The sequence below is a fragment of the Geotrypetes seraphini genome, chromosome 14 (genome assembly GCF_902459505.1).
Source record: "Geotrypetes seraphini chromosome 14, aGeoSer1.1, whole genome shotgun sequence".
In the NCBI taxonomy this organism is placed as follows: Eukaryota; Metazoa; Chordata; class Amphibia; order Gymnophiona; family Dermophiidae; genus Geotrypetes; species Geotrypetes seraphini.
The window spans coordinates 40,153,202-40,177,455 of record NC_047097.1 but is presented as its reverse complement, the minus strand read 5'-3'; the positions used below and the strand labels follow the sequence as shown (position 1 = coordinate 40,177,455).

General features: G+C 41.6%; 1 protein-coding gene across 1 annotated transcript in view; it reads left to right on the top strand.

The window, feature by feature from the left end:
- The window catches only part of FAM189A1 (family with sequence similarity 189 member A1), a 748,741-nt gene that overhangs the window by 570,037 nt on the left and 154,450 nt on the right, over positions 1-24,254 (top strand). Inside the window, exon 4 of the mRNA XM_033920182.1 lies at positions 17,991-18,122. Coding sequence (XP_033776073.1) covers positions 17,991-18,122 — 132 coding nt within the window. The remainder of the gene's footprint in view (positions 1-17,990; positions 18,123-24,254) is intronic.

Sequence of the window (24,254 nt, the reverse complement as noted above, 5' to 3'; positions counted from 1 at the left end):
GCTTTTAAATATCAGCAGCATTGGGAAAACAACTGCTTTTACACCTAAGCAGCAGCGGGTCCATCCGCAACCACCAAGAACCCATAGACCCGAACCTGCCAGGAATGTGAGATCCGCCCCCCCTACAATTCGATAAGAAGATCAACTGTTTTTACACCTAAGCAGCAATAGGACCAGCCACCACTACCGGGAACCCTTTGCCACGATCCAGCCAGACATATAAGATCTTCCCCCAGCATTCCATTGGATAGATCAATCTACCTGCTTTTAAATATCAGCAGCAGTGGAAGAACAACTGCTTTTACACCTAAGCAGCATTGGGACCAACCGCAACTACCAAGAGCCCATAGACCAGATCATGACAGGAGTGTGAGCTCCACACCTCCTGCAGTCCGCTAGGAAGATCAACTGCTTTAACACCTAAGTAGCAGCAAGACCAGCTGCCTATAATAGGAGCCCTTGCCCCGATCCAACCAGGCATGTGAGCTCCTCCCCCTATATCCCGTTTAAGAGATCAATCTACCTGCTTTAAATATCAGCAGCAGTAGAAAAACAACTGCTTTTACATACAAGCATCAGCGAGACCTACCGCAACCACCAAGAGCCCACAGACCCGATCCTGCCAGGAGTGTGAACTCCTCCCCCTGCAGTCCATTGGAGAGATCAATCTGCCTGCTTTTAAATATCAGCAGCAGTGGAGATCAACTGCTTTTACACCTAAGCAGCAACGAGACCAGCCACAACCACCGAGAGCACACAGACCCGATCCTACCAAGAGTGTGAACTCTTCCCCCCATGCAATCCGCTAAGAAGATCGACTGTCGGCTCCGGGCGGCTTTCCCGCAGAGGAGAGAATCCTGCATTCACTGTGGGCCTCATCTGGGGCAGCCTCCTTGGAGCGGCTGGGGCACGGGCAGTGTGTCTGGGAGGGAATGCATGGATGGGAGAACATCGCAGGGGAGGAGACATAGGCATCCTGGGACTGTCTGCCAAGTCTCTTCCCTGAAGAAGCCCTTTCTGGAAACGTCAATCGCTCATCCTAAACTTACTTGCTCCACTTCATCACTGACGCTGAAACCGTGGATTGAAGACAAAGTTTTATTTTATTTTTCTTTCCAGCTTATGATTTATCTTTAATCTTATCTATTGTTTTGCCTTTTGTCTTTGTTTTGTTCTATTTCTATCATTTAAATTTCTCCAGAATTCTACTGTTCAACGGCTCCCCCTTCTGCTTCTATTCCTTTCTCTCCTCTCTTCTACCTTCCAAAGTATTTAGATCAATGCTGTCTTGTTAAAATGTTTATTTTATTTTTATTTTTCCTCTAACTCTACTTTTCACTTCTCTATTACCCTCCAGGTACTTTAGTTAGATTGTGAGCCTTCGGGACAGTAAGGGAATTTTTCAAGTACCTTTCTTATTTCTAATCTTAATGTATATTTTCTGTAAACCGCTTAGAACCTAACGGATGTAGCGGTATATAAGAAATAAATTACATTACATTACATTACATTTTAGCACAGGGAGCTGTGCTGAATGCCCTGCACTGCTCCCGATGCTCATAGGCTCCCTGCACTAAAAACCGCTATCGCGATTTAGTAAAATGGGGCCATAGTACAAAATATAGACAGCAGATATAAATTCGGACACATTTTGATCACTAAATTTAAAATAAAATCATTTTTCCTACCTTTGCTGTCTGGTGATTTCATGAGTCTCTGGTTTCACTTCCTTCTTTTGACTGTAAATCCAATGTTTCTTTCTTTCTGCTTCCTGCATGCTTCCTCTCCTCCAGACCTCTTCCATTCCCCAACCAACATCTCTCTTTGTCCCTCCATGAGTCCAACTTTTTCTTCCTCTCTCCCTGCCCCCTCCCATTTTTTTTTTTCTTTCTTTCTCTATATCTCTCTCTCCCTCCCTGTCCCCCTTTCTTTCTTTCTATCTTTCTCTCTGTCTTTCTCTCTTCCTGCCCCCCCTTTCTTTCTGTCTGTCTTTCTCTCTTCCTGCCCCCCCCCAAGCCACTGCCGCTGATTTCTTCCTGCTTCCCCGACGCCAGGCCAGGTGCGTATAATCACCAGGCCCACAAGTCTCGTCTCCCCCCCCCCCCCGCCCCCGACGTCAAATCTAACTTGGGAGAGGAAGTTCCAGGCCAGCCAGGCACTAAATTATACCTTCCAGATATTCAAAACAGGTCTTTGTATCTATATTCATAATGCGTTTTATAAATTCAAAATGTAATAATAAACAAATTTAGCTTTTAGATGTAAACTGCATTCAAGCAATGCGTTATAAATTCAAGGGTTCTGACGTGTTTCGCCAGAGGCTGCTTCAGAGAATCCGCATTTTAGTAGGCAAACTTTAGTCCACGCCGTAGCTGTTTAAATAGCACTTTTACTCTTATCTGTATTTAATTTATGTGGACAGCAGTGAATGACATCAGCTATGAAGTGGAGGAGTGGCCTAGTGGTTAGAACCATTGCCTCAGCACCCTGAGGTTGCAAGTTCAATTCCCACTGCTGCTCCTTGTGACTCTGGGCAAGTCCCATCACCATTCCCCATTACAAGCAGTGACATTCAGCTGGGATCTGTTTAGATGTGGAATGTAAGTTAGAGCAGCCATGTTTCTGTTTTCTTAGGCTTCTGTAGCTGGTGTCATGATTGTTGCAGTTGTCTGGATCTTGCTGCAAACTAAGTAGAACCAATGTTTCAGCTATTATACTGTATTTTTGGAAGAATAAAGAATAACCAGATTAACCAGATGAGTTGAAAGACACTTATTTTGTGCACCTTTTTTTATTGGACAATTCCACTTGTTTCTACTTTTCTTTAGTTGTCCTCAGACATGGCAAGACTCAGGCAAATACAACAGCCTTATTGCTATTCTGAATAATCTGAATAGCCTTATGGACAGAGGCTGAATATCATTGATTATCAAATAGAATTAGGTGGAATACCCACATTTTGTTCTGTCACTATCCTGATAGTACAAGGCATTCTGTAAGAATAGTGGAGAGTGTGGAGGATACCTCTGGGTTTTACCTTCTGGTCCAGCTTCAATACCAGCTCCAGCATCAGTCCTCAAGGAAGCAAAAAGGGTATCACATAAAAATCAGCGATGTACAGGCATTTTGCATTGTGCTTCAGGCATTTTACAGGGCCTCAGGATCAGTATTTTGCTATTAAGATGGAAATGGAGGAAGCTGGGATTGGTAGATGAAATCTTGCTACTCTTTGGGATTCTGCCAGGTACTTGTGACAATTGGCCACTGCTGGAAGCAAGATACTGGGCTAGTTGGAACATTGATCTCATGGTCTTACTTGAGTAAAAAGTAAAAGTATTCTCCTATGTTCAAGCTGTGAACAACTTGGGGGGTTACCACTTGCACAATGGTTTCTTGGCAGACTATTAGTAGAAGGCCCAATATTCAGCCAGTGGCAATCAGCATTTTGCTGACCTCTGCCAATGCTATGCCTAGAAATTCAATGCCAGGCCATGTCTGGACTTCAGCACTGAATATCCAGATTTGAAGAGTCAACTAACATTTAGCTTGTTAAGTGTGATATTCAGCACTTAGGCCAGCATTCTCTAAACAGCATCATGGTTGGTGGCAGCCTTAAAAGCAGCTGGTAATCATGTGTCAGTTACGCAACAAAACCATTTAGAGAATCGCGCCCCCAGCAAAGGTAGGCACCAGTTTTCAAGGCCTACATTTCCAGTGCCTACTTTTGACGTGAGTCGTGCCTCCAGAGGCGCCTACCAGCGCCTAATGCTACTTTCAGCATTAGCCACGCCTACAGTAGTGTAAGGCACCGAAAAGCACCTATTTTAAAATTTATTTATTCAGTTTTCTATACCGTTCTCCCAGGGGAGCTCAGAATGGTTTACATGAATTTATTCAGAAGCTCAAGCATTTTTCTCTGTGTCCTGGCGGGCTCACAATCTATCTAATGTACCTGGGACAATGGAGGTGGGGATTAAGTGACTTGCCCAGGGTCACAAGGAGCAGTGTGGGTTTGAACCTACAACCTCAGGGTGCTGAGGCTATAGCCTTAACCACTGCGCCATGGCGGTGTGACTCCAGTGCTTGTTTTTTTAGGTGCCGGTAAGGCTAATGCAAGCCTATATATTCAAACAGTGTTATGAATCGCAACCAATTCTCCACATACTGAAGACAAATGAATGAGGACTGTGATATCATCTGCAAAACTATAAAATAACTTCCCATGTTTGTTGAGTTCATAACCAAGGCTATGAATATACACAATAAATAAAAGCAGGACTAAAAGGGAACCCTGCAGAACACCACATGGGTTTCCTTTGCACCCCTCTGACAAGCAAGCTGTCCCCTTAATTCTATAAGAACATAATTTCAAAAATCCCTGGAACTAGCTATAAATATGTCCACAGATCCCAATACTATCGAAAATATCCAGAAGGATGTCATAATCTACAAGATTAAAAACAGTGAACTAAAGAAGAAAATGACCCTCTATAATATCATTCTGTTCTTTCTGCAATGTGATAGAAATGCTTTAATTCACAACATAGCTTCTGTTTACCATTAAAGAGGCCTTTTAGAGAAGGAGGTGCTATAATCTGTGATAAATTATTAAAGACAGCTGTGTCCACTTTATTTGCATTTGATTCTACTATACTTTTTCTCTCCCCATTCTTCACCTGTTCTTGTGCATTAAGATAAGCTTAGATTGCTAATGATGATAGCAGTAGCTTACCCTTATCTCTGAGCACCACCTGTCCTTTCCAATCTTTTGCTTTTGTTCTACATTTACATGGTCTGCATTTGTATGTGCATAATGACCTAAAGTATAAATAATAACTAATCTAAACAGAAAATTCTCAATTTGCTGCATGTGCATTAAAATGGAAATGACCTTTATCTATGCAAATCATCTGATTAAAAGGGCTGTAACAAGCTTGAGGCACAAAGACTTCCCATGCTACTGTTTCGTTTTGTTTTTTGAGTAAATTATGATGTATTTTTAGATGAATAAGGTGTATAAATATTATTCTCCCGTTCTTACAGTTTGGGTATAGTAACCCTTTGGGATACATTACTAATAGGAGACTGTACTCTCTAGCAAGGACATCTATATAATAAAATGCTAGCCCGCGCATGCGCACTCGCGACAAGCGTGTTCCCTGATCCCTTTTCTGTCGGGATGTGGCCGCACGAGTGCGCATGTGCGCGAATTACCTCACAACAGCCTCCCTATTCTCCACCAAGGCGGCAAGCTCTGACACCAACAGCAGCGCCACTGCGATCGGGAAAGCACAGCACAGCCGGCGACTCCCCCCTCCCGCCCTCACTCATTGCCAAAACCACCACCTCCTCCTTCTCGCCGGCTCACCCACTTTAAAATGAAGAGAACGCTGGCTTTGCTGTCTTCTGTCCACTGCGGGCCGCCCTCTCTGACTACTTCCTCTTTCCGCTAGGGTTGGCCGCAGTAGATAGAAGACGCCGAAGCCAGCGGCTGTAACCACCGATATCCGTTCCTCCAGCGGAGGGGGGGGTGTCTGGGAGGAGAGGGATCGCGGCCACTCAGCGCCCCCACCGAGGAGCCCAGCAACTTTCCGCTGCCCGGGACCCGAGTCATTTGCCGCCCCCCCCCCCTTCCCTTACCGCGGGCCCGACTGGCGATTTAAGCAGCGTGTCCAGCAGTCTTCACATGCTGCTTCGGGCCCTTCTACTGCCCTGATTTGCTCCGGACGTGCCAGAGTAAATCAGGGCAGTAGAAGCACCCAAAGCAGCATGTGAAGACTGGTGCACATGCTGCTTGAATCGCCATGTGTAGTCGGGCCTGCGGGAAGGGAAGGGAAGGGGGGGGCGGCAAATGACTCGGGCCCGTGTTTGTAGTCGCGAATGTGGGAAGGGAAAGGGGGTAGAGGAAACGCTAATGCAGGCACAGGGAACTGGTGTGGGGGGAGGGAATGCTGCTTTGGACAGACAGACAGAGGGAGGAAGGGAGACAGAAAGAAAAGAAGAAAGACACAGAGGCAGGTGCACAGGGAACTGGTGTGGGGGGAGAAAAATGGAGGGGGAGGGAATGCTGCTTTGGACAGACAGACAGAGGGAGGAAGGGAGACAGAAAGAAAAGAAGAAAGACACAGGGGCAGGTGCACAGGGAACTGGTGTGGGGGGAGGGAAATGGAGGGGAAGGGAATGCTGCTTCGGACAGACAGACAGAGGGAGAAAGAAAAGAAGACATAGGGGCAGGTGCACAGGGAACTGGTGTGGGGGAAGGGAAATGGAGGGGGAGGGAATGCTTCTTCGGACAGACAGACAGAGGGAGGAAGGGAGACGGAAAGAAAAGAAGAAAGACACAGGGACAGGGAGATATACAGAAAGACAAACAGACAAAGGGGGCCAGGGACAGAGACAGACAGAAAGAAAGACAGCGGGAGTCGTGTCAGGAGGGGTGCGGAATGCGGCAGAAGGAACTTTTCCAATGGGTGCAACTGGGCGACTGTCGGGAACCTCTGATCAGGGGCAGAGCAAGGTAAGTGTATCATAGGGATAAGAAGGAGGAGGGTGGGAGAAAAAGGAAGGGACGCCTACTGCTGGACAGGGGGAGAAGGAAAGAGGTGCTGATGGACAGGGGGGAGGTAAAACAAAGGGAGAAGGGCTGCTGCTGCATAAGGAGAGCAGTGAAGGGGTGGTGGTGGACACAGGGGAGGTAAAAGGAAGGGAGAATGGACAGGGCGAGCAGGCAAGGGGTGGTGATGGACAGCCAAGGAAAAAGAAAGACAGAAAGAAAGAAAGCGGCTAAGGAGAGAGAGAGAAAGAAATAAAGAGAGACACACACACATATATTTTGGAACCCGTTAATGTAACAGGCTATAAGACTAAGAACATAAGAAATGCCTTCTCCGGATCAGACCTAGGTCCATCTAGTCCGGCGATCCGCACACGCGGAGGCCCATTTAGGTACTCCTTTATGGAGACCCGGTTTTCCCGTAACCCTCAATATGATTAGCAAAAAGGTATGCATCCAACTTGCGTTTGAAACCCAGAACAGTAGTCTCCATCACAACCTTTTCCGGGAGAGCATTCCAAGTGCCCACCACTCGTTGTACGAAACAGAACTTACCGACGTTAGTCCTGAACCTGCTGTCGCTCAGTTTCAGGCTATGACCTCTTGTCCGTGTCACATCTGAAAATGTTAGTAATGAGGGTTCCTGATCTATTTTGTCAAATCCTTTTAATATTTTAAAAGTCTCTATCATATCTCCTCGCAGTCTTCTCTTCTCGAGGGTGAACAATCCCAGTTTCTTGAGGCGTTCTCTGTAGCTCAATTTCTCCATACCTTTGACTAGTTTCGTGGCTCGCCTCTGCACCCTCTCCAGCAGAGTTATATCCTTCTTAAGGTATGGAGACCAGTGCTAGACACAGTATTCTAAGTGTGGTCTAACCATAGCTCTATAAAGTGGCATTATAACTTCCTCCGATCTACTCGTGATCCCCTTCTTAATCATACCAAACATCCAGTTTGCTTTTTTCGCCGCCACCGCACATTGAACCGAAGGTTTAAGGGTTCTATCAATCACTACCCCCAGATCCTTTTCTTGGGCTAACCATATTAAGGGTAACTCATGTTGATAACCTTCCCCTTTAATGTGAAGAGTTTCAATCTTTTGTGATCGGAGCTGATATTGTGATGTCACAATGCCTAAGAGCCAACCTCATCAGTGATGTCACAGTGCTCCTATATTGTCCTATATTTGGCTCACTTATTTATTCAATTTTCTATACTGTTCAGGGGTAGGCAATTCCAGTCCTTGAGAGCCAGAGCCACATCTATATAGTTCTATATAATGTAGTAGAAAAGAATGTGGCTTGGATACTACAGCACCCCCATGGAATATGCTGCAAGATATCTTCCCACCCTTGTGCATGTCCACCTGCAAACTATTTACTAGTGCTGCCCGATTTCTAATTCAGTTCGATTTGCCGATTCACTTTAGATGTATTGATTCGGTTTTTTTCAGTGACCAACCCTCCTTCCCGTGCCTTCAGGTCTCCTAAAGCAGGAGCGGCAGCGCTGCCTCTTGCTGGCCGTCCACTGCCGCTCCTGCTTTAGGGGGCGAGGGGGGGAAGGTCATTCGGGAAGTGCTGTGAACGAGCGGAGGAGGTTTGGGCAGGTGAGTCAGAGATGTGGAGGATCGGGAGAAATAAATGGTGATGGCTGCGAGTGCGTGCCGGCTTTGCCTGGTGTTTGTATGCAGTAGTGCCTTTGTCTCACGCAGCGGGCCTCAGGCTTTGCTGAGGCCTAGATCCTGGAGTGTAAAGAGCGATGGTCGATCGCTTGGAGAAACTGATCCACGCTGCTGAGAAAATAATGTGCTGATTTATGGGAAACCTGCTACAAGTGTAAAAGAAAGCGAAAACATTGATGTTATGATGAGCTTTATTATAGTCTTCAAGTAAAAAATTGAAATATTTGTACTTCTGTAGCTTTATATGCATGTTTTGTTTCCTAAGCGACACGTGTCTTATCCCTAATGTTCTCTCGTGGCTTCTCCTTTTCTACCTCGTTCTTTTTTTTAATCGTTGATTTCTAAGGAAAATGAAGGAGGAATAGACTAATAGCACAGTGGGCTGAGAACCTGGGGAATCGGTTCAGTTCCCATTGCGTCTCCCTGTAATCCCTATCATCATTGAATCCTCCATTGCTCCAGGTACAAAACTTAGTCTGTGAGCGACTAGGGACAGAGAAAATGCCTGTATATAAGTAAATAAATTTTGCTTGTAGCACTCAAATCCATGAGCCTTAATGAGATAACTTTTTGTTTAGTTTGATATCTATATCAAGCTTTAAGTATAGATTTCCAAGGTTGTATTTAATTCAACCTTTTCAGATTCCTTCACAACTGATTAGGGTATACCACAAGGTTCAATTCTATCCCCTTTGCTTTTTAATATCTTCTTAGCTCCTTTACTAACTCTGTGCCAATCTATTGGTTTCACAACTTTTGCTTATGCCGACGATGTCCAATTAGTAAATCCAATAGACCTAAATAACCCGAATGAAATTATCATCATTAACGAAAAGTTAGAAAAGATTAATTCTTGGCTTGATGCCCACATGCTCTCCTTGAATATAAATAAATCAAAATTAATGATTTTTCCTTTCAAAGACGGCCTCTCACTTTTAACTCCTCTTACTCTCAAAAATCTCCCTATCAAAACTGTGCCTTCCTTAAAATTATTAGGAGTCACCTTTGACTGTAAATTTACTTATCACCAGCATATCAGCACAGTGGTCCAACGTTGCTTTTATAATAATAATAATAACTTTATTCTTGTATACCGCCATACCCAGTGAGTTCTAGGCGGTTCACATTAATTAAACATGGATTACACACGGTTAAGAATTAGTTGAACAAATTTACATTAATTAAATATAATTACATGCATCGTTACATGTGGTTCACATTAATTAAACATAGTTATATGCAGTTAAGTAATAATTGAACAGAATTGCATAGAGTTAGGTGTTAAAATGAGCAGGGATGCAGGCAGCAGATAAGATGAAATTGGGGAGTAGGATAAGGTGGGTCGGGGGGTGGGACGAGATGAAAGAAAAGGGGGGGAGGGTGGGGATTCTTTGGGGAGGGGGCCTTTAAGTGTCTTGGCGTTGGAAGAGGTGTGTTTTGAGTAGTTTTCTAAAGCTGAGGTAGGTTGGAGCCTCGAGGATTAATTGGGTTATCCATGGGTTTAGCTTGGCGGCCTGGAAGGTGAGGGTTTTGTCGAAGAATTTATTGGATTAAAACTCTAGCAAAACTATTAGAGCCCACGTCTTTCAATATTCTAATCCATTCACTGCTCATTTCTTGCTTAGACTACTGCAATGCCCTTCTTAAGGGCATCACAAAAAAAGAAATAAACAGATTTCAAATGGTTCAAAATACTGCAGTAAAAGTTCTATTTAACGCAAAGAAGTATGATCACGTTACACCTCTTTTGTCCAAAGCTCATTGGTTACCTATAGAGCATAGGATTAGTTATAAAATTCTACTACTAATCTTTTAAACGATAGCAAATAGCCAGCCAGAATTTATTAACAACTTACTTATCCCTTATAACCAATCTAGGACCCTACGTTCTACCGCACACAATCTTTTCACTGTTCCCTCATTGAAACACATTAGTACAATGAGGAACACGATCTTTTCTGCAAGTGCTCCTTTTCTTTGGAATAGTATTTCTAACTACTTGCGGGATAATACATCACTGATAAAATTTAAGGAAATGCTAAAGACATTCTTATTCCGCGATACCTTTGCAACCTAAATTGTCATTTTAAGGACGACTTTAGTTTTTTTGAAAAATCTTTTAGTATCATTTCCCCAACCCTGTTTTTACCTTTAAGTGTTTTCTTTTCTCTCTAACAATTGGAGTTCCTATCCCTTCTTTCCTCTTGTTCCTGTTTGTCTTTGTCCTTGAACTGTTCTTCTCTCTTGGTCTGTTTTAGATTAAATTATACTTTTACTGGTATATTATTATGACATGTTTGTACACTGCCTAGAAGTCTTGAGTAGGCGGTATAGTAAATTTTAAATAAACTTGAAACTTGAGGTGTCCCTCTCTTTCTTTTTTTATTTTTTACCCCAGATCCATTTGCATGTCTTCCCAGAATAGGCTTCTTTGGTTCTGGGTGCGACTTTATATATGGTATTTATGGCCCCATTTCCTTTCTTGGTTTCTCTTTTGCTCATGACTTTTGAGATTCTCCTCACACCTCCTACATTTCCTCCAATATCCTTGCTTGCCTTTTATCCTCTCTCACTTTTTCTGCACCCTTTTCATTATCTTGTTTCTCCCCAGCCCCTTTCTCTTAGTCTCTGACTGCTAAAATAGCAGAAGCTGGAATATTTTTGCTTCTAATGAACCTTAATGTTTTAAGATGCTCATTGCCATGGAGGGGAATAATCGAAAGGAACGTCTAAGTCCGTTTTCGTCCAAGTCACAAGTTGTCCAAAGTAAAAAAGAGCTTAGGACACATTTTTGAAAAATACGTCTAAATTTTTTTTGTTTCGAAACTTGTCTAACTATACGTCCTGCTGATCTGATCGTCCAAGCCGCTAAATCGTCTATCTTTATACCACATTTTCATCCAACTTTTCGTCCAAGTCAAAAATGCCTAGAACAAGCCCTGTTGGACGTGGGAGGGGTCTGCAAAGTGATGGACTGAACACCCAGACATGGCACCTAAATAGTGGGGTACCTTACAGAGCACTGCTGTGAACTTCACAAAAAGGGTGCCATGTCTTCTCCTCACTACAGCTCCCTTATAGGTCATGGTGAGCCCCCCAAACTACTTCCAGAATCCCCCCTAGACCCACTTATCTACCACCCTAATAGCCCTTATGGCCATAGTAGTTACTTATATGCTAGTAAAAAAGGGTTTTGAGGGTGTATAGGGGAGTGCACATGTTTCAGTATCAATGTAGTGATTACAGGGGCTTATGGGCATGGATCCACTTCTCTATGAGTCCCTAACCCATCCCCAAGACGGTTTAAGATGCCTCTGGGCAGCACGACTAGGCTTTCCTATGCCAGCCTGCCAGGTGATGATGTTCTGGAGGCACAATTTTCAAGTTGTGATTAATATTTTTATGGGGGTGGGGGGGTCAGTGATCACTGGGGTAGTGTGTGGGGGTTTGTATTATGTGTTTGCAGTGCTTATTTGGTCACTTTAGGTGGGTTTTTGTGACTTAGACCACGTTTTAAATGGTCTAAGTCACAACGTCCAAGTTCCGTCGATCCTGTGCTGTATAACTTTCGGTTATACATGCAGTACGACTAAGTCTAAGCCAGCCTATGTCTCGCCCAACTGCCGCCCTCGACACTCCTCCTGAAACGCCCCATTTAGCGGTGGTCGTTCAGCGGCACTATGAAGGCCTAGGTCGTTTAGAAATACGTCCAAAACCCGTTTTTATTATCGACACTTGGACATATTTTGACAATGTTCGTCTAAGTGCCGACAGGCCAGTTTTTGGACGTTTTTCTCTTTCGATTATGAACCCCTTAATGTTTTGCTTTGAATGTTTTGGCCAGCCACAGTTTAGTAATACTGTAGTAATAATTCTCCCCCTCCCCCCCCCCCATCCCTTGCTTGTGCTCTTATCGGAGATTTTTAAAGATTCTTTTGCAATTGTGACACATCTTAATACAGCACGGATGGCAGCTAGACATTGTGGTAATGACTCAAGTAAGATGATGGTTGCTAGAGGTTTTGGAAAGTCCATCCGGGCACCCAGGCAGTCCTCTAAAAAGAGGACATATCTGGGTTTTCCCTAGTTTCACAGTATCCTAAATTCTCAGCTGATGTTGCCATCTAAGTTGTAGCTATTGCGTTACTGACTTTGGTGTATCTCTGAACTATCTACCATGTGCTATTTACTACTAGAGTATGCAACGATCCTTTTTTCACAACCTTTAACAATCTCTCATTTATTTTAAAGCTATGTGCTGAAAAATGCTTATTTCATAAAGAGATTTCAACTTAAACAAAAGCTTTCATCTGAAAAAAAAAGATGAAGGGATATGATAAATATAAAGGAGCAGATTCTAAAGTATTATTTACAATGGAGTTTTGTATTCTTTATTTATAACATAAATAGAATTGAAGAGAGCAAGTAATCAACAAATTCATTATGATGCGCTGTAATAAAATATTATAATTTATTAAGCTTTTCTATTCGCTCTACTGGCTTTAAATAGCATATTTATGTCTGCCTGACTTTCTAATTGCTGTGCATTTTAGTTTTGGAATTACATTTTCCGTCTCCTTTTTTGAACTATCTGTAGCGGATGAGGATAGTTTGTTTAGGTCATCTAGGTGGGGAACAGAAATGTCCAAGGCCAGCCATATTTTATAACTGGTTCAATGACAGCTGAAGAAAGAAGACAGCATATTTACTTTTATATGGAAATATTACAGCTGACTTTGATGTGATAAGACATGAGATTCTTTTAAGTAGATTGAGTTAGTTGGGGGGGGGCAGTTTTGAAATGGTTTAAGTTTACTTTGAAAGATCGATGGCAAAAGATAAGAATCCAGATGCTATATGATAACATGAGATTACACTCTGAGCTTTGATGTTTAATGACTCTCTCTATCTAATTATCTATGGCGCTCATTTTTTCAAAAGAGAAAAACATCTAAAAAATTCATAAAGCACCAGGTGGACATTTTTCATGAGAAAACATCCAAGTTGCAATTTTAGAAACACAGATTTGAGATGGATTTCTCCACAGATTGCCTAAATTGCAAGGGGGCTTGTTTTGGGTAGGATTTGGGTGGACCCAGAATATGAACATTTCCCAGGATAATAAAACAAGATAAAAACAGCTAGGGCAAAAATTGGGACATTTTTATATGGACCTGTTTCAGTCACAACTAAGTAACAAAAAAGTGCCTTAACTGACCAGCTGACCACTGGAGAGATTAAGGCGTGACCTCCCTTAATCCCCCAGTAGTCATTGATCCCATCCCAGCCTCCAAATATGTGACAATGACAGTACATACCAGGATCTTTGACAGCTTCAGATATCATGGCCATTCCTATTAGAGCAGCAAGCTGGTCAATGCAGTAGACTGTAGAGAAAGAGATCCAGGTCCATATTCCTAAGGTTACCATATGGCTCCAGAAAAAGGAGGACAGATCGAGACATCTGGGTTTTACTTCCATTGGTTTCAATAAAAGTAAAGCCTAGATGTCTCTATCTGTCCTCCTTTTTCTGGAGCCATATGGTAACCCTACATATTCCACTCTAGTACACTTGTGGTGGAAATTGTGAGCCTTCCAAACCCTACAAAATACTAACGTTACCTATAGATAGGAAACCTGAGGACTTTTGTAGTGGTGTATAGTTAGGTACAACAGTTCTTTAGGTGTTCCTGGAGGACTCACAATACAAATTAAGGGTGTTAAGGTGGGATTTGTATCTGGGTCCCTTTATGTAAAGTCTATTGCACCAGCTACTTGGCTGCCTCTCTGCTCTGCTTTGGATATCTGTGTCTCTAGTTTACTAGGAATGGTGCCACACAGTCATCCATCCCTATGACTCATTTTGGTGCATTTTTCTCTAGAACCTTTTTTTCCTTTTGCACATAGTGCTCACTCTTTCCTGATAGCACATGCATGCACGATGGTTCTTGCATGCGCCTAGTATCAGAAAAGAGTGTACACTCCCCTGGGTTCTATATGTGGAGCCAAAATTACATGCCAAAATTTGGGTGAATGCAACATAATTAATCAACAAGCCCTTAACTACCAATAATTGGGCGCTAACAGCCAATGATTGTAATTATTTGGGATCAGTTAGAATTTGCATGTACAAATGGCTGCATACTATTCTATAGGACTCATTGTCTAACTCTCATAGCACATAGCTGAAAAGGGAGCATGTCCAGAGGGTATATCAAGGGACTTTCAAAAGGTTGTGCACGGAATTACAGAATTCACCTGAAGTGTGCCTAAGCTGGATGCCCATAAGTATGACTATGTCACTCCACTACTCAAATCATCACACTGGTTACCCCTAACTCATCGATTAGTTTTCAAGATATTGATTTTCATTCCATCTATTCTGGACTGTTATCTGATTCCTTATTCTCCTCTTCGTACTCTGTGCTCCTCACAATAGAACCTTCTGGTAATCCCTACCACTGGACAAATTAACTATGACATTACATGCTACTGTATTTTTTCAGTTAATGGTACATCCCTCTGGAACACCCTTCCCTCTCATTTAAGATTAGACTCATCTAGACCAAGAGTAGGCAATTTCGAAAGCCACAGGCAGAGCAGGTTTTCAGGATATCCACAATGAATATGTATGAGATGGATTTGCATGCACTGCCTCCTTGAGATGCAAATCTCTCATGCATATTTATTGTGACTATCCTGAAAACCTGAACTGCTTGTGGCTTTTAAAGACCGGAATTGCCTTCCCCTGATCTAGACAAATTTAAAACATAGTTGAAAACTTGTTTAACGATGCGTATAATCAGCATCAATCTTTTTTTCACTGAGGTCACCATTTCCCTATTTTGGGAGCAAGAGAGTTGGCCTCTAACAGCATATGAACAGCTCACCCAATTTTCCCTCCCTAGTCCCTACTTTTCTATCAATAATTGTATTTCCATCTTTTCACCTACTCTACTCTACTCTAGTTTATCATTTCCATCTCCTACCCTACCGCACTCTACTCTAGTTTATCATTTATTAAACTTGATATACTGCCTTAGTTGCAGCACAATTCAAAGCGATTTACAACAAAATACTATTTCTTTTTAATTTTGTAAACCGCTCAAATCTGCCATGATGGGTGGTATGTTAAGTGATAAATTTGGAAATAAACTTGGTACTAGCGTAAGTACAACACCCAAAATTTAGGCGCTGGATCTACCCCAGTTGTGCTTATTAAGATAAATTCTAGTAGGATTACATAAAGAGCATAATTTAATTTGATTTAAAAAGCACGTTATGGGTAGGTTCTGGGCATACTTAGACATCCTGCACCTATAATCGAATGATTTCCAAGATATCCTGGATGGAACTTAGATGTTCTGAGTTAGACCTGTTTTCAAAGCATTTAAGTGCCATAAAGGTACCCAAACTGACCAGATGACTTATGGACGGATTAAGATACTCCCCCACACTCCCCCAGTAGTCTCTAACCCCATCTCACCAGCCCACCCCCAAAAATATAAATGAAGCAGTACATACTTGTCTCTAGAACAGCAGAATTTGGTATAGGAAAGGTTAGTAGAGCATCACACAGGTGTCTTAAGTAGCCTGATGGATGTGCTAATGAGCCATAGAGAGGAGGACCCAGGCCCATAACCCCCCCCTAACCAGTATATTTATGGTAGAAAGTGTGAGGCCACCAAAACCCACCTAAATCCTACTGTACTGCCATATAGATGCCACCTGCAGCCATAAATTCTATTTGGGGTGGTAGACAGGTGGGTATAGTAGGTTTAGGGGAAGTTTTGGAGGGCTCACCATAAATTATAAAAGGGTCATGGTGAAATGTACACATGATACCTTTTATGTGAAATTCACAGCAGTGCTCTCTAAGGTGCCCCACTGCTCTAATAGCATGTCTGTACCAGTCCATTACAATGCTGGCCCTTCCCACCTCCAAGTGATCTAGATTTGGACGTTTTCAACTTGGACATTTCTTTGGTCAAAAATGGGGACTAAAGTTAGGCGTCTTAAAGTTGGACGTCCTGGTGGCCAAGATGTCCAAGTAGACAATTTTCAAAATAAAATTTTGGACATCTAGCGGTTTCAAAATAGGATGTTTCTCCACCCCCAACTTTGGATGACTTGCGGGAAACGTCCAAGTCAGACTTAGATGTCCTTTTCAAAAATGACCCTCTAAGCTTCTAGAATCATATCAGTTACGTGTACAATTGTAACAGTTATGGACATTTACACCAGCCATTGGCATGGAATAAGTGTCCATGCTTAAATATTGGTACATAAATGTCAACTTATGCTAGTTTTCATTTTATAACTGCAATTATGTTGTTATGTTAATAAGGTTTTCTGTTCCACCTTTACCTATTCAGTTCAAGGTTGGATTACATTACAAGAGGTTGAGTTAGTTACCCATTAAGTTACAATGGACAGTTTGGCATTGACATTCAATAGGGCTGCTAGTACAGGTAGAACAGTACAACTATTAATATAGTTAGGTCATAGTTACAAATACATAGTTACAAGTAAGTCATCATTGGCTCGTCGTTATGTCTCAGGGGTTGCATTAGGCAGTTTAGAAATGGGTTTTTACAATTATAATTTCAGTTATTCCAAGATTGGTTCCCTGTCTTGGTGCAGAAATGTTTTTAAAAGCTTTCTGAACCTGAGATAGTGGTCAAAGGATCATAATGTAAGTGATAGTTGGTTCCAGCATTTTGCTAATTGGTATTGGTTTGTTAAGGTGATTTGCCTGGTAGACCTTATATCATTGCATGCTGGAAAATTTAAGTGGAAAAAATTTCTGGTGGAATATCTGTTGGAGGCACCCTGGAGTAGGATGGCCAACTCTATTAGGTAGTCGAGGAGCATTCGTTCTCAGGATCTTAATGGCAGTGATACTTAATTTAAACTTGATTCTTGTAGTTATGGACAGCCAATGTAGTTTCATATAGTAGGGTTGTCTGTGTTCTGATTTCCAAAGCCCATTTATGAGTCTTACTTCTGCATTTTGAGCTAGTTATAGACGTGATAGTAATGTTTTAGAGCAAAGAACTAGTGTTACATTACTGTAGTCTAGTTGGGATAGAAATAGGGATTGCATTACAATCTAGAAGGCCTCTGTTTCAAAGTATTTTCTGATAGATCTTAAGCTTTCTCATCATAAGGAAAGATTGTTTTATTATTAATTGTACATGGCTTTTCATGGCTAGGTGGTTATCAATTTCTACTCCTAAGATTCGGGATTGTAGTTCTAATGGAAAGTCTGTGTTGTTTACTGTAATCCTTGGAGTGTAGCATGGGTCAGTCGAGGGTCCTAGCCAAAGGAATTTCATTTTGTTCTTATTTAGTTTGAGGCGATGGGTTGAGGTCCAGTTTTCTATGATGTGGACATATTTTTTGACAGTGGTGTTTTGACTAATGCATCCGTTACACATATAATTGTTAATAGTAAATTCATACTTAGTGTGCAGCATCATAGTGCCTAACTTTTAAGTAACCTGTAAAGAATTTACCCCTGTGCATATAGTAAACACTCTTAGTGACATTCGTTTCCATCTCTCGCCCACAAAAAAAAAATTATAGGTGCCCATTCCTAGTATTCGATGCAACAGTCATAAATGTCATTATCAGGTGTATTGGGTGGAGATAGTTGCCATTGTTTGTCTTATAGATTACCATTAACTCTATAGTTTTACTATTTTGCTTCTTCACTAGACCTGTTTTACCTCTTTTTTATTGTTGTTTTTTTAGATTAATTTTGACAGTGATGGTGTCTGTGTTTGTTGTGAGATGCAACATCAAACATCTGGCTGCAGCAACCTTGGAGAAACTCTGAAACTGAATCCACTTCAGGACTGTAATGCTGTGAGATTGACACTAAAGGTAAGAAGCAGTTCAATTTTGCATTGCGATATTATAATAATGTGCATCTTCTAATGGTTGCTTTGCTCCTTTTATGCTTTAAGCATTCAAAATAATAAATGAAAGCCCTCAGTGCTTTCTTTCTTTATGAATACTGCAAAAAGTACGTTTGTCAGCCGGTTTGTATGTTATCCTTTGCTGATATTTTTTTATTAATTCAGTTTAGTTCAAACAAGGAGGACATTTCAGCTAAGATCACTGATTGCATGAATAGAATTGGAGATTGGGCTTCTACTAATAAGTTGAAACTGAATGCAAGCAAGACAAAGGTTCTTTGGTTTCATAATTCACCATCTTCTGTTCCTTCATTTCTTACTCTACAATTTTACTCTACGTCACCGTGTTGCATCTGCGAAGGCGCAGATGCCCTCCCAACGCAATCCCAAGCTGAAAACTTTTCAAAACCCAGACAAAATGCCAACTTTTGAAAAGCAGTCCAAATGCCCAGACATGTTCTCTAAAAAGAATACATGTCTGGGTAAATCCGGACATCTCTTAACCCTACCTCGGAGCCAAGCTCTAAAATCAATGGCACATCTTGCACAGCAAATGTGAGGAGCCCATGGTTTGTCTTGATCACCACTCTTGCAACCGAAGTACAGCTCATATGCTTTCTTAACACGTCGAGTCATGTTGCGTTGAGGCTTAAGCGTGTACTTGCTACAAATGTAGCAGAACGTATCACAGCTGTTGCGACATCAGCAAGACATTTCTCCTGTCACAATTTATCCTATACCAATTAATAATTAACCGGCTTACTAATTAAGTTACTTACATAGACAATATTATGCCTTGAAGCATCAAAATACACCCGAACTGACAAACACGTAATGAAGATTATCCCTGCATGCGAACTGCTTTTAAATAGCCTTTTCAGGCAGCATCCATCAAGCCCATGCATAAGCATGCCCAGGCATGAACAGACTGCATCATTTCCATGGATATTATGCAACCTGCCCTAAATGTACGCTTGGACATGCCCACACTATATCTAGCAAGGTATAATGTGAGCAATAGGCTTAGCCTAAGAATTTCATGATCAGCAGACAAAAATCTGTAAGATACATCCGAAAGTGTTGAAGAAGCAAAAACTTTGTTGTCCAGTGTTTTTAGTCTAAAAAGATATTAAAGTGTTGCATTAGCATATAAGGATCTTCATTGGTTATCAGTTGAGAGACAAATTAATTTTAAGCTTTTTTATTATTTGCATTATTCTTTCATCAGATTGTGGAACTTTATTACTACATTTTCCACAGATTAGAGGAGTACAGTATAAATGACAGCTCAACTCCTCTTTTGCTTATATTGCCATTACAATTTGGAATAATCTACATGTTTACATTAGGACTGATATCAGTTACTTAAGGTTTCATAAAAATTTGAAAACTTTTTTATATAACTATTTGTAATATTCATGTTATGATGATATTTTAATTATTGATTGCTTTTGTATTTTCCCGTACATTTTACGACCTGTGATCTGCCCAAGTTAGCACCTAGTGTAGCTTAGTAAAAGAGCTTCTTAATATATGTTTTGACTAGGTTTTCAAAGCAATACTTTCTTCTTTGAGTCAGAAAAACCCCCAAAGATGATATGGAGGGTCATTTTTGAAAAGAAAGTCCAAATCCGATTTTAGCATTTCCTGCAAGACATCCAAATGTGGAGGCATAGAAACATTCGTCACAGGTCTAATTTTTTGACCGGGAAGGAGTTTGATGCGGGAGTTTACTTTCTCTCACCTGTTTCAAAAAGATTTTTTCAGTGATTCTCTCGGTGGGACTTAATTCCAATCTCTCAGCTCCTGAGGAAGTTTTTGAAATGGAGCTCTTTCGAGCCGTGACAAAACCCTCTGACTCAGATAAGTTTTTCTTTGGTGGATATTATTTGGACACTATTGTTTATTTTGGAAATTTGAAAATTTGACAATATTTTGAACTCTTGAATTGAATTAAGTATCAGGGGATGGGATTTTGATGTGTCATTTTTTCCTTCTTTCCCCTTTCAATACTCACACTGAACGTTTGTTTCACTGGCAGTTTTGATTGTAACTTTTGCATCAGACTTATTTAGATTATTAACCTGGTGCTGATCACCCATAAGTTTCCTGCCTGGGAATGATTAATTATTTAACTTTTTGGCCCGTACTGATTTGTCCTATTATTAATTTTTTTGTTATTGCTGTGTTTGTTCTGAGAGGGGATTCGAAGTGTTGCCAAATTTTTGTTTTTCTTGTAGATATACATCTCAACATAACACCCTTATAATTTATGGTGAGCCCCCAAAATCCTACTCTACCAACCCCAATAGCCCTTTTGGCTGCAGGTGGCACCTATATGGCAGTAGAGTAGGGTTTTGCTGGCCTCACACTTTCCATCATAAATATAGTGGTTAGAGTGGCTTATAGACCTGGCTCCTCTTCTCTATGGTTCACTAGCCCACACCAGGTACTTAAGACACCTGTGTGATGTTTTTCTAGGCTTTCCATACCAAGTACTGCTGTTCTAGAGACAGGTATGTACTGTTTCATTCAGATCTTTGTGGGGTGGGAGATGGGGGGAAAAAATAGCCAAGGAGGTAAAAAACTTCAAGCCATATTTTCGATATATTAAGGGGAAACGACCCATGAAGGAAGGAGTTGGTTGGATGACCATGGAATAAAGGGAGTGCTAAAGGAGGACAAAGCCATTGCCGACAAACTGAACACATTTTTTGCTTCTATATTTACCAAAGAGGATATACGCAACATACCGGAAACCAACAGGCTATATGCAGGAATCTGACAGGGTTGACAGTCTAGAAGAGGTAGGCAGGTAGATTGATAGGCTTAAAAATGATAAATCCCCGGGACCGGATGGCATCCATCCGAGGGTAATCAAGGAACTGAAAGGGGCGATAACTTAACTGCTTCAACTAATAGCCAATCTATCGATCAAATCAGGAAGGATTACAGAAGACTGGAAAGTGGCAAATGTTATGCCGACCTTCAAGAAAGGTTCAAGGGGAGATCCGGGAAACTACAGACCAGTGAGTCTGACCTCAGTACCGGGAAAGATGGTAGAGGCGCTGATAAAGGACCGCATCATTGATCACCTTGACGGGCACAATCTAATGAGGACCAGCCAGCACAGCTTCAGCAAAGGAAGAACTTGCCTGATGAACTTGCTACACTTCTTTGTGGGAGTAAACATGCAGATAGACAAGAGTGACCCGGTCCACATCATATATCTGGATTTTCCAGAAGGCGTTCGACAAGGTTCCACATGAACAACTACTTCGAAAAATTGCGAGCCATGGAATCAAGGGTGAAATACTCACGTGGATTAAAAATTGGCTGGCGGATAGGAAACAGAGAGTGGGGGTAAATGGACAATACTCAGACTGGAAAAGCGTCACGAGTGGAGTGCCGGACGGTTCGGTGCTTGGACCCGTGCTCTTCAACATATTTATAAACGACCTGGAAATTGGTATGACGAGTGAGGTGATTAAATTTGCAGACGATATGAAGTTATTCAAAGTAGTGAAGATACAGAAGGATTGCGAAGACCTGCAACGTGACATAAACATGCTTGAGAAATGGGCTGCGACAAGGCAAATGAGGTTTAACGTGGATAAGTTTAAGGTGATGCATGTTGGTAACAAAAATTTTATACATGAATACAGGATGTCTGGTGCAGTACTTGGAGCGACCCCCCCTTCCCCCAGGAAAGAGACTTGGAAGTACTGGTCGACAGCTACGAAAAGGGCAAACAGAATGCTAGGAATGATTAAGAAGGGGATCACGAACAGATCGGAGAAGGTTATCATGCCGCTGTACTGGGCCATGGTATGCCCCCACCTGGAATACTGCGTCCAGCACTGGTCGCCATACATGAAGAAGGACACAGTACTAGTCGAAAGGGTCCAGAAAAGAGCGACTAAAGTGGTTAAGGGGTTGGAGGAGTTGCCGTACAGTGAGAGATTAGAGAAACTGGGCCTCTTCTCCCTTGAAAAGAGGAGACTGAGAGGGGGCATGATTGAAACAGTCAAGATAATGAAGGAAATAGACTTAGTAGATAAAGACAGGTTGTTCACCCTCTCCAAGGTAGAGAGAACGAGAGGGCACTCTCTAAAGTTAAAAGGGATTAGATTCCGTACAAACGTAAGGAAGTTCTTCTTCACCCAGAGAGTGGTAGAAAACTGAAACGCTCTTCCGGAGGCTGTTGTAGGGGAAAACACCCTCCAGGGATTCAAGACAAAGTTAGACAAGTTCCTGCTGAACCAGAATGTACCCAGCTAAGGCTAGTCTCAGTTAGGGCACTTGTTTTTGAACTAAGGGCCGCCGCATGAGTGGGCTGCTGGGCACGATGGACCACTGGTCTGACCCAGCAGCGTCAATTCTTATGTTCTTAATCCCTCCAGTGGTCATCTGGTAAGTTTGGGTACCTTCGTGACACTTAGATGCTTCTAAAACAGGTCTAGTACAAAATGTCTAAGTTCCATCTAGGATGGCCTGAGAAAGGTTTGATTTGCTGCAAGACATTCAAGTCTAACCCTCTTAAAATCTGCCCATAACACAAGTTCTAAAATGCCCCCCCCCTCCCAGATATCTGGATGCACAGCAGGCAAAACGCCTTGCTAGACATCCAGAAAGTCAGCTTCGAAATGGACACTTGAATGCCCCGGTGAATAAGACAGTTTTTGGAAGTCTTTATTGTTTGATTATGAGCCCCATTGCCTTTGAAAGCTAATAAAAAATGTATTAAGTTGAGTCATTAAACTCTGTAGTTTGTGTTTCTTTTACCCATTGGCTGTATATAAATATACAGTATTCCTCCGATATTCACGGGGGGTTCCATTCCAGGAACCCCCGCGAATCGTGAAAAACCGCAAATACGGTTTTTCAATGGGGGAGACTGGAGAGGGCAGCGGGAGAGGCAGGAGAGAGCAGCCGGAGCGCTAGTGAGTGCAGGAAATCACTCGCTGTATGCTCTGACCGCCTCTTCCTGCACTAAGTAGGGCCTTACCAATCAGGAGCTGCATGTCAACTCCTCAATTTAAAATAAGGAGGAAAAAAGCCTCAGAACCCCATCTTCAGACAGTTGAAATCTTGCTGAAAGACGGGAAAGGGTACGTACCTCACTGGCTTTTTAGAGTTGAGTTGGTATATTTTTTTTTGCATTGAAGAAAACCCACTCTCCTGGTTTATAGCAACAGTGGATTCTCCCATATCTATCTCTATGGACTTTTCTTCCAGGATCTTGTCCAAACCTTTTTTAAACCCATATATGATAACTGCTGTTATCATATATGTTCCAGAGCTTAACTATTCATTGAGTGAATAATAATATTGACATTTTCTTTCCCTAATCATGATTAGTACTTTGGTAGCTGATAAATAAAACTTTCATAAGCCTTTACGGTTTATCTGTAACTCCAGCAAACCTATGTTTGTCATGAATGTGTAGGGGTGATTATGCTTTAGAATTTTAAGACGCTTCATAAATTATGCACAGGTTTAAATTTCCAAGGAACAGTGGGATTTGCACTCTAGTTGGCTGGATTACCCTTTTTTTTTATCATATACAGAAAAAGATCCTCTGTATGTATTTTGTTGAGCTATTTTCTCTGACTGGACAATTTTCCAAAATAAAGGCCAGTGGAAGTTCTAAGCCCTAAAGGGTAACTTTAATGTTTTCCATATGAGGAGTTTTGTTTCTGGCTATGCATTTTTGATTATGCTCCATGATTAGTTAGCATTCCCTTATCAAGCTAAAGATTCTAAATATCAAATATAAATACATTTTCAAAACCTATCGTATTTTAAAATTAAATTTACTGTTCTGCTTAGAATGTTAACCAATTGTTTACATATGTAGAAAAGAATGTAGGGCATGGGCCCCATTTTTTGAAATGTGCTGTTCATTTGTGTCTCTGATTTTCAACCTTGCCACCTTTGGGTTTCCATTGCTTGAAGTCTCAGATGGACTGCGTTTGCAGGAACAATGTGGTCAATTTTAATGAAATAACTGCAGTACATGTATGTTTTAGTTTGCCAGTGAAAAGCACTACTACTATTTATTACTTATATAGCTCTGAAAGGCATATGCAGCACT